The sequence below is a fragment of the Geotrypetes seraphini genome, chromosome 1, assembly GCF_902459505.1.
Source record: "Geotrypetes seraphini chromosome 1, aGeoSer1.1, whole genome shotgun sequence".
Classification (NCBI taxonomy): Eukaryota; Metazoa; Chordata; class Amphibia; order Gymnophiona; family Dermophiidae; genus Geotrypetes; species Geotrypetes seraphini.
In genome coordinates this window covers 37,829,606-37,840,216 of record NC_047084.1, presented here as the reverse complement: position 1 = coordinate 37,840,216, position 10,611 = coordinate 37,829,606, and the positions used below count along the sequence as shown (strand labels likewise).

The following is a 10,611-nucleotide window of genomic DNA, read 5'->3' as shown; positions in this document are numbered from 1 at the left end:
CTATCAGTGTTTTTAGAAATCTTCACTGCAGCAATGACAGACTTGAATATTTTTTTATTTTCATTTTTTTTGGAAATATCCATGCAAACAAAAAGGGAGAAGAAAAAAATTATATTCTCAGCAAATCATTCAGGGCCCCTGCAAAATTTCTCTGCTTTGATTACATTTGAGACTTCCTGCACTATTCAAGAGTGGTACAAATGGTAACAGGGCAGAACTTTTTATATATACAAATATTATAGCCTACAGCCTGGCTGCCCTGGCTATTCTTACTATTGGAAACTAAGCAGCATCAGGCCTGGCTAGTACCTAGATGGGAGACCACCTGTTGGGCAGCAGCAACATAGTGGAGCTGCAAACCATTCCTATACTCTGCCATGAAACATCACAGGGTAGATTCCTCTTTGTGCATGTTGCCTTGAGTCAGTGGTCAACTCAGTGGCATGAATCATCCATAGGTATTATAGTGATAATTTTAGAAGCTCTATTCTTGTTTTGGACATCTGACAACTGGCATTTAGATGTCCATATTGCATGGATATCCAAATCCCAATTTTTTTAAAGCCAGGATATGGAGTGAATAACAATGTAATTTTTTCTTTGCGTAAATATCCAAACTTAGGGCTCCTTTAACTAAGCTGCGATAGCGTTTTTAGCACATGCAGGATTTGAGCGTGTGCTAAACTCGCGCTACGTGGCTAGAACTAACGCCAGCTCAATGCTGGTGTTAAGGTCTAGCGCATGCGGTAATTCAGCGCACGCTAAGTGCACACTAAAACCACTATTGCAGCTTAGTAAAAGGAGCACTTAGTTTCTATAAACTTTTTAAATTATATATAAATTTTTGCTTGTGTGGAATCCTCAGCAGGCTCTCAACCTTTTGTGTGCATCTCATATAGGAATCGCACGAGCCACTCTCTTCACCGGATCCTTTTTTATAATTTAATTATGCAAATACACCAATTGTGATAAATACAATATTTTAAATATTTATTAAGAAAGACTTATCTTTTTAATAAGTCAAGGGAGTGCCTCCACCGACATGCCATGTTTCAAATTCATTTCTTCAGGGTTGAGGCTCCCAGCACGAGATTCTAAAAACAGCAAAAAATACGTTCAGATCCTGTTGGTATAGAAGAGGATAACCTCCATACAAAAGCAAAAACATTTCTCTAATTTAATAGTGATAGTATTAGTTTATAGTCCTAACAATGAAAATAATATGCCAGCCAAAGATGCCTAACCGTATAGCACAAGTTATACTCAAGTCACGCTCCAGTAGATTTTATTTAGAATTGACGGCGTCTGATGTCAGATCCAGCATATTTAAACAGCAAAACAGCTGATTCTGGCACCGCCGATACCGGCATGTAACAGCTAGGGATGTATGTAAAAGTTTATCAGAAAAAGTATCCTCGTTACAGGATCTTCTTAGGATATTTATGTAAAGAAAAAATTGCATTAAGTTATCCACTGGGTAGCTGGTGTTGTATATTGATATTGATGTTTCCCCAGTCGATGAAATAGCCTAGAATCCAATTAATACATTTTGGGTGTGTGGTCTGGAAATATTTTGGTTAATACTAGGGAGGGGCCAAAATGTGGACATTGAATTCTGATCTCAGAAGGCGATGAGACGTCTATAACTAAAAAGACTGGTGTTATTTAGGACTGGTACTTGGCACATTCAGTTTACAGAAAGGTGCTCAGGTTGGGCAGCTGTCTACTGGAGCCATTAAGGCACATTACCTTCTTAATCCCCTCCCTCCCCTAAATGTGAACCTGGCAATACCAGGATCTATGACAGTGTCAGGAACTACAGACATTCTTAATAAAGCTTTGTGGTTTGTGCAGTGGACTGAGAACCAATGGACCCAGGTTCAAATCACACTTCAGCTGTTTTTTTTCCTTTAAACTGTAGGCCTTTATAACCCTGGCCTACATTACAGGCACCTAAGTTTTAAGTTAGGCGTCATTAAGTGTGATTCTGTAACGGGTGCCTTAGTGTGATTGACATGGAATAGGTGCCTAACTTTAGGCACTTTTTGTTTCAATGATATGAAATCTTTTTTAGGCACCCATTACAGAATCTGGCCCTTCATGTTTCTTTAATTGCTAATTTCCATGCTGCTGAAAATAATATTTTACAAACATATGAATAATACACAATTTTACTAATTTTCAATTCATTCAATAATACTAAATATTCTAATATTCCAGTTCCTTTGTTTGTATTCACGATATGTCCAATTGCTCAGTTTCTTCAATTAAAAAAATCTAGAAATTGTGATGAATAAATATTAAATGGTCACAAATTCAGCATGAATGCCTGGTGTTGCCAAATAGAACAATCCTTTTCTGGGTCTGAATTTCTCTCTCTCCTCAACTCAGCATAAGTTTCAAAATTTCTTCATCAGGATGAGGATTACATCTGAAAACATATAGGGCCACTTCACTAGTAGTAGCATGATGAGTTCCTATGCAGCGCGGGCCATTCAGCGCGGCTCTCTGTGCTAAAAACTGCTAGCGCAGTTTGATAGAAGAGGCCCATAGTTGTAATGTGGTCAGAACTTTTCACATGTAACAAATAACATCATTACAATATTTTGTAGCTATGTTCTAACAAAACATATTCTTATACTTTAAGTTCAGTTTTAAATACTAATTCAAAATAAGGCCATATACCAGTTTGAGATCTCACAAAATATTAGTAACTTCCACACTGTTATAGAATATGTTTGAACCATGCACAGCAGGCATTTATGGCAGGTTTTCATTAACCATGCCTAAATTTTAGTCATGTGGACGGGTGCTATGTGTATTCTGTAAACTGCACTTAATTTTGGATGTGGATTATAGAATAGTGCTAGGCGCAGATTTTTTTCTGCACTGATTTTTTAGGGGACATAAATAGAATTCCCCCATCATTGCAAAAATTGCTTGGCTATCATGAAATGAGTCAGGAGCTGGAGCAGATAGAGAGATATATAGTGGAGATCATCGGGGATATAGTGGAGCAGATATACCAGGCCAATGGTTGCTTCATGAATAAGGTTACCATATGGCTCTAGAAAAAAGGGGACGGATTGAGACATTCGGGTTTTACTTCCATTGAAAGCAACCAAGATGTCTCAATCTGTTCTCCTTACTTCCATTGCTTTCAATGGAAGTAAAACCCGGATGTCTCAATCTGTCCCCTTTTTTCTGGAGCCATATGGTCACACTATTCATGAAGCAGCTGGTTCAAGAACTAATCAGAGGGGAAATTAATTTAGATCTAGGAATCAAGAGCTGAAGCAGTCAGAGATATAGTGGAGATCATCAGGGATATAGTAGAGAAGACATGCCAGACCAATGACTGCTTCATGAAGCAGCTGGTTCAGGAACCATTCAGAGGGGAAATTAATTTAGATCTAGACCTTTCTAGTACATAGGACCTGGCCTAAAGGGTAATATTGCTGGCGCTGCTAGGCAACAGTGATCACAGTGTTACCACAGCTTTGTAAAAGGGGCCCTAAATATGACCATTGCATTATTTGCAACATTTCTTAAAAATAAACAGGCTGGACAGAATTATTAACTAAGATGGTATACTATTTGTACACTGACATTTCTTGTTCACGGCATTCTATACTCCTGTAAAAAGTTATATGTTGGAAAAACTTCTAGACAACAAACAAGTACAATTTGATGAAGTACTAAAGGAGCTTCCATTTTTCTTTTTATTAAATTGAAAGCAACCATAATATTTTTGATTTAAAATGCTGGGTTTTGTTGTACCTGAATAGAAACATGGAAGTCACTGCAATTGTGCCCTGTTATAGTTGGAGTGAAATTGGACTTTTAGGGTTAAACACTGTTGAATTTTATGAATTTGGTCTTAAATTAGAAGGTTTTCTTTTATGTCTCGTTTGATCAAATCTATTTGAATTCTAAGCATGGATGCGAATAAATTGTGCTGCCTTAGAAGTGATGTCATGGCATTTTTGTATGGCCCTCTTTTATTAAGCCACGGTAGAGGTTTCTACTGCAATCTGGGGCACTAAATACTCTGAAGCTGCTCAGACACTTATAGAATTCCTATGAACATCAGAGCAGCATCAGAACATTTAGGTCCCGATACTGCTTAGCACTTCTAATGTTAGGCGGCCTTTGTAGAATCACGCTCAGCACTTTTTAGACATCCTTTAAAGAATCGGGTTTTAGGCAAGAGTTAGATGTCCAATGTCATAATATTTTATTATTATGACATTATTAGAATGGCAATTTTATGGTGTTTTTCATTATAATTGTGGTACTGGGAGTTGGTTCTGTTTAATGCTTTTATTTATTTTTCTTCCATCAGAGAGAGTGACTGGGATACGAACCAAAAACAATAGAGTAGAAGGCTATAGATATAATGGGTGTGCTACACAGTGAGCTAGGCATAGTTTGGATGTCCTTAATGCGATCTGCTAAATAGCTCTCTGGGCTTTTATTTTTGTTTTATTAAGCTCAAAATACATTTAATAAGGCACCACATAAACAGGGCACATCAAACAGATATATTGCATGCAAAACCTTCTATTTTTGTGGAAAAACAGCAATGCTATTTGCTAATTAGAGGAAAAGATCCATTAACTGAAGCACAGCACATGAAAACACAGCTTTAGGTTTCTTGCTAAAAAGCTACCCTTTTTTCTGACTAAACAGTACTCCAATCAGCTCATTCTTGAAAATAAAGAAAGCACATGAAAAAAAAATATAGATTGCATATATAACTTCATTTGCAAAAGCTTGCAAACAGAAAAAAAATAGATACAGACCTTAGCATGGCTTCTACTTAATTTACAAATGGAGGTGTGCAGCTGCACAATGCTGACCTCATTATGAGATCATCAAGGTGCACCTGCAAGGTAGAATTCCACAATTAAAATATGTGCTGGGATTTGAACTCATGATCTCTGGAAGATTAGCACAGGGCTTTTACCTGCTGAGCTATAGCCACTTTGTTTTGGTTGTGGGGGTTCCTACCATGAGAGCTTAGTGATCCTAGCCATATGAATGTGAACATACCTGAGACAATCATAGCTTAGCAGATCCCTAAACTATCATATCAGATGTGAGGAAGAAAAACATTAGCAGAAGCTGTTATGGCTCAATGGGTAAAAGCCCTGTTCTCATCTTCCATAGGTCATAGGTTCAACTCCCAGCACATATTTTAATTGTGGCATTCTACCTTGCACTCTGGGCCAGGGTAGAAACCTCTACTGTGGCTTAGTAAGAGAGGAGAGAGAGAGAAGGAGGGTGGGGGGGGGGGAAAAGATAATTTTGAAAGCCCAAAAAAAGGTTGAGAGGGCTAGATGAGAAGGTAGTGGACAATGCAGTGAAAAATCAAAAGAGTATCTTTCAGATAAGATCAGCAGATCCTAATGAAGAAAGTAGAGAACAGGAGGAAAAATCCATACCAAATTATTAACTAGATAGGCTTTGGAGCAAGAGCCAAATTTTCAAAAATGATTGTCACTGCATTGACACTGTCTAGGAATTTGCTCAGTATTGGGATGCTCAAACACCCACTGCACTGGCTCCTATGCATGGGAATTGTTCAGACCTGGAAGTGAACTCGGGGACATTGTCAACTTTTTCTGACCTGTCAGATACTTGTGACCTAAAATCAGGCACAAGATGATGGACTTCATTCATCTTAGTCTGGCTCACAATTCCAAGAAGTTTACCTTTAGGGTACCTCTCTACTCCTTATCTGGGTTGAATATGAATATCATAACAGAATAATGCCAAGAAACTTTTGATTTTTTTTTTCTATAGGGCTACTAGACAGGCAGTGCTGTTCACATTATAGGTATTTTTTCTGTCCTTAGTGGGCTCACAATCTAAGTTTTTGTACCTGGGGCAATGGAGGGTGATTTGCCCGGGAGTCACAAGGAGGGGATAAAGAGTAAAGGGGATGGGACTTGGTATACCACTTTATCTGTTTGGTTTACATAGGAAGATGAAGTGTTACGTCACTTGCCCAGATCTCGATCTACTGTACTAACCATTAGGCTACTCCTCCACTCCAAACGCTTCCTCCTAATTAACCTTCGGTTTACAGAACGGCATTTTTCAGCTTCTCCCTTTCTGCGGACGTACTGTTCACTTTTATATGTACAGGAAATAACCACATGAGCCACTGGGTCTACTTCAGCTAACTTTTGCTGCGGTTTTAAAGCAACGACGGGGTATTTCAGCTAGCAAGAAATAACCCCCCCCCCCCGTCCCCCAAATCATCCCACTTCTCGTCTACCTGTGCCGCCAGATCTGTCCACGAGTTCGGGCTTCCCTCAATATTGCTCTCGTTCAAGTCCCGCCCCCCCCCCCACCCTCCAAGTGCGCCGCGATTGGCTGGCTGTCAGTCATGTCCCAGAGGCGGGCGGGACTGCGGTAGCCGCTGGCGGCAGTGCGGTTTGCCTTTCAGGGACGATGCTGGCTCGGGTGTTTACTCTGGATGGCTCAGGTAGCAATAGGAGCTGCGTCCGGAAAAGTACTTGAACACACACATATGTACGTAGCGAGTGCGATAAGTCATGGGTTTTAAGCACGAGACGGTGCTTCTGCTTAGCCAACCCGGCCACCGTGAAGGGTGAGGTTCGAGGGAACCTTTTTGCCTGCCTCCGGCTCTAACTTTCCAAGCGGCGCCCTGGCGATGGCTGGAAAAGTTCTGGAAGTGGCGGGCAGCGGTCGTAGGAGCTGCTGCTCCTCGTCGTCCTCCTCGGGCTCGGAGACCCTCTCCGAGGGGGACCCGAAAGCTTCGGCCCACGCCGACTTCTCGGATTCAAGACGGCAGACGAGGGTCGGGCGCAGAGAGGGCGAGGGAAGCCGGGAGGCGAAGACTGAACGGAAGACGAGCTCGGCCGGCGAAGGTGACACGCTGGAGGAGCGAGAGGAGGAGGTGAGTCTATGTTTTGACGGGATTTGGTTTCGCCCTGGGGCATGTGACAGGTTGTTCAGTCCTCAGCGGTACGAGTTGTCCGGAGCATGGAGCGTGGATTCCTGGGACCGGGAGGTTCTGTGACATCCTGACCCCTGGGAAGACGGATCACAGAGCTGCCGAGCTCCAGGAGGGAGACATTTTTCTCAGTCCTGGTTTTGAGTGTGTGTGTGTTTGTAATCCCCGACGCTGCCCCCTTGAAATCAGGACTGTAGGGCCCATAATGCACCAGAATGGGGATGGTGGAAGTTGAGGACTGGCTCCCAAACCTCCCTCCTGGATCGGTTTAAGTGGCAGCCGTGAAAGCCACAGAGCAGGCAGCTTCAAGACTTTCACAGGTTGCAGATAATACTTATAGCCTTAAGACAGACAGGAATGAAAGCCAGAAATTGAATACGTTCTTCCCATAGGTGATTGGTGACTAGATGTTTGGGGGAAAGGGGTGGGTAGGATGGTGCAGGGCTAGGGCATGCCATGCCATGATAATATGGGTTGTGGTGGTCCAAGTTAAAATCCCCTCTAAGTTGCATTGCCCCTCTATCTCTTCCCCCCCATAGTCCTCTTCTCACGAGTTCCATTCCTCACCATCGTCCCATCTTATTCCATCACCCCATACACCCCCATCTCTTTCTCTCCCTCCCCCCTTCACTCACACTGTTAACGTCCATCAGGCCACTGTCTGCCTAAGTCCTCAGCAACAAGAACAAATAGGAAGAGTGATCTTCCAATCCCTGCTACTGTCTCCCTGACTCCAGAGGCTGGAAATAAAATTAAATAATATGCAGGGCCAGAGTCCTGGAGTGCTTCTGCTGGCTCTGTTCATCTCTTTCCTTTTCACTCGAAGTAACATCCTATTTTGGGGAAGGAGGAGGAGGGAGACGAGCAGAGCTGGCAGTGGCCCGCACGCACTATGAAATGAGCCGAGGCAGCAGTGGTGTGCATAAGGCCTCTGGCCCTACACATGGTTTGTTTTTTGTTGCTGCCTCCTGGAGACGGTGGCAGGGAAGGGAAGATCACCCTTCCTATTTGTTCTTCCCGCAACAGACTTGGGCAGGTAGGGGAAGTTAGTCCTTGGGGCTGGGGAGGCTAAGTCTCCTCAAGCCTCTTAATCCAGGTCACCTGTGGTTCTTCGGAGTAGTTGTAAAAGAGTGTGCACTCCAGGTGGCTTGTGAAGCGATTTTCTGTACCTTGCATGTCACCATATGATAGCTAAGAAGTTCCCCTTGGTTTCAATGGTGTAGTAAGCATGTTGGTTTTCTGCAGTTCTCACTTTTGCTAGTAAACTGGATTACACTGAAGTTTTCTTATTTAGACCATTTCATAGTTCCTAGCCTTTGAAACCCCGCCACACAACTTGACGATTACTCCAGAACAGCTAGTGTTGTATAGTAACGAAGTAAATGTAACTAATTACTGTACTTAAGCAGAAGTTTTGATACTTGTAAAGAAGTACAGGATAATTTGTTACTTTTACTTTTACTGAAGTAATAATTTTACCAAGTTGTTTTTTTTTTTTACTACTTTTACCTAGTTACATTTTGATGCTTGCAATAAAAAGTAAATGTGGAAGGAAGATATAAATTATAATCCCTCAGTAAACCAAATGAAACAACAAAACTGGAAACAGGATTTTGCTATTGCAAACCTTGTCATGCAAACAGCGGATCATTTCATCTTAAATTTTGCTGTTCATTATATTATATATATCCTATAAAACAGTGGTGTTGCCTGTGTTTGACCTGTTTAGATGAGTTGGGTCACTTTAAAGCGGAGATGAAGCTGAAGCTGGTAACAATTCCTGATGAACAGACATTGTTGTGGTATTATTTTAGGCACTTTTTTACCTTTACTTGAATACATTTTTGATTTGGTTTTCATTATACTTTTTACTCTTACTTAAGTATCAAAATATGCATTTGCATTTACTTAAGTACTTTGACCCAGTTCTTTTAACAACACTTAAAACAGCAAAAGGTGATATGCAGTAAATATATTTGAATCTTGGAAGGAACACTTTTTAAAATCTTTTAAAGTTGAGGGAGGATTGTATAATTTAGGAAAACCCTGCTAGGGTTTAAATTCAATCTCCACAATTCGTGAAACTTTTCCAGCTGTAGAGTGACTATTGGACGTGAACTAGTACTCAAAAAGTGCCTCAGTTATTCATAGATGTGTCCTGTGGCGTAATAAGGGGAGGGCAGACCGCCCTGGGCGCCTCTCCTCTTCTCTGCCCCTCCCCCTCTCCTCTGCCCCCTCCCCCTCTCCTCTGCCCCTCCCCCTCTCCTCTTCTCCACCCCCTCCCCCCTCTCCTCTTCTCTACCCCCCCCTCTCTTTAAATGCTCGCCAGCACAAGCAGTATCTTCACATCAGCCTCAGCTGCCTTCTGATGTCACTTCCTGGTTGTAGGACCAGAACGTGACATCAGAAGGGAGCCAAGGCCAGCATGAGCAACAGGTGGAAGATACTTCTTGTGCCATTTCAAGAGGTACATGAGGGGTGGGCACTCAAGTGGTGGGGAAGAGTAGGGGGCACAACGATGCCTGGCACCACAGCCCCGGGTGCCAACCTCCCCAGCTAAGCCACACCTGTTAAGGTAACTGTACACACTAGTCCATGAGCCATTCCTGTGGTATGGAGGCTGATTACTGGACAAGAGGTGGTTCCTTCGATATATATACCAACAAAATAATCCTTTATGGCTCAGGGCACAGATGCTTTAGAGATGATCCAAACCTGTTAGCAGGTCTTTAATGAATTTGAGAGAGAAAATGGTAAAAAATGTTCACTTTTGGACAACAGTCAGAAATCCAGCCATCTTGGTGGCCTCTAGAGCCAACCCACCCACTAAGTGGCATAATTTGGAGGGGCAACATTGATGTGGCAATCATGGTGGCTATAGTGCCCTGAAATAGAGAATGACAAGGTGACAGAATTTGTCACTGTCCCTGTCCTTGCGGCAAACCATCTCCATGTCATTCTTTAAGGCGAGAGAGGAGAATAAGAGTATGGATGGGCACAACCACTGAACCTTAATCCTTGCATTGAAGAATGCTGTTATAGAAGGTCTGAGGTAGAGAATGACATGGGGAAAAAAAATCTGTCCCCGTCACCGGACCACAGTCCCCCTTCACTGCCCCATCCCCATAGCATCCACCCTTCCCTCACGCCACCTCATTGCTCTTCGGCACCCCTCGCGTGGTCTGTGTATCTCCCTCCCTCCCCCCTTACCTTCGCGGTGCGTTTTAAGGTTTGAGTAGCTTGTTGAAAGCTGCCTGAGTGTTCGTGCAGTCGCGTGCATGTGTGGGCGGAAGCTTCGCTGACGCAACCGGAAGTTGCGTCAGAGGAGAAGCTTCTGCCACACGTACGCTCCGGCACGTACCCACACGTACGCTCCGGCAGCTTTCAACAAGTCTCAAACCTTAAAACATGCCACAAAGGTAAGGGGGAAGGAGGAAAATCGATAGATTTGGGTAGGTAGGAAGGAGGGAGGGGGCCGCACGCGATCAGTGACCGCATGAGTTCCCTCCCTTAACTGCGGGGACAAGGCCATTCACCGTTCCATGGGGCGGTGGATGGCCTTGACCCCATACCTGCGGTGAGCACCTTTCCCCCTCCACTGTTTTGGCGGGTTACCGCGGCTA

At 43.0% G+C, this 10,611-nt stretch overlaps 1 protein-coding gene across 2 annotated transcripts in view; it reads left to right on the top strand.

Annotated features, from left to right (window-relative positions):
- Window positions 1-6,401: 6,401 nt before the first annotated feature.
- MAST4 (microtubule associated serine/threonine kinase family member 4) overlaps window positions 6,402-10,611 on the top strand; it is a 924,748-nt gene continuing 920,538 nt past the window's right edge. For both annotated transcript variants that reach the window (XM_033929923.1, XM_033929917.1), the window contains exon 1: window positions 6,402-6,931. In XM_033929923.1, coding sequence (XP_033785814.1) covers window positions 6,686-6,931 — 246 coding nt within the window. In that variant the 5' untranslated portion in view covers window positions 6,402-6,685. The remainder of the gene's footprint in view (window positions 6,932-10,611) is intronic.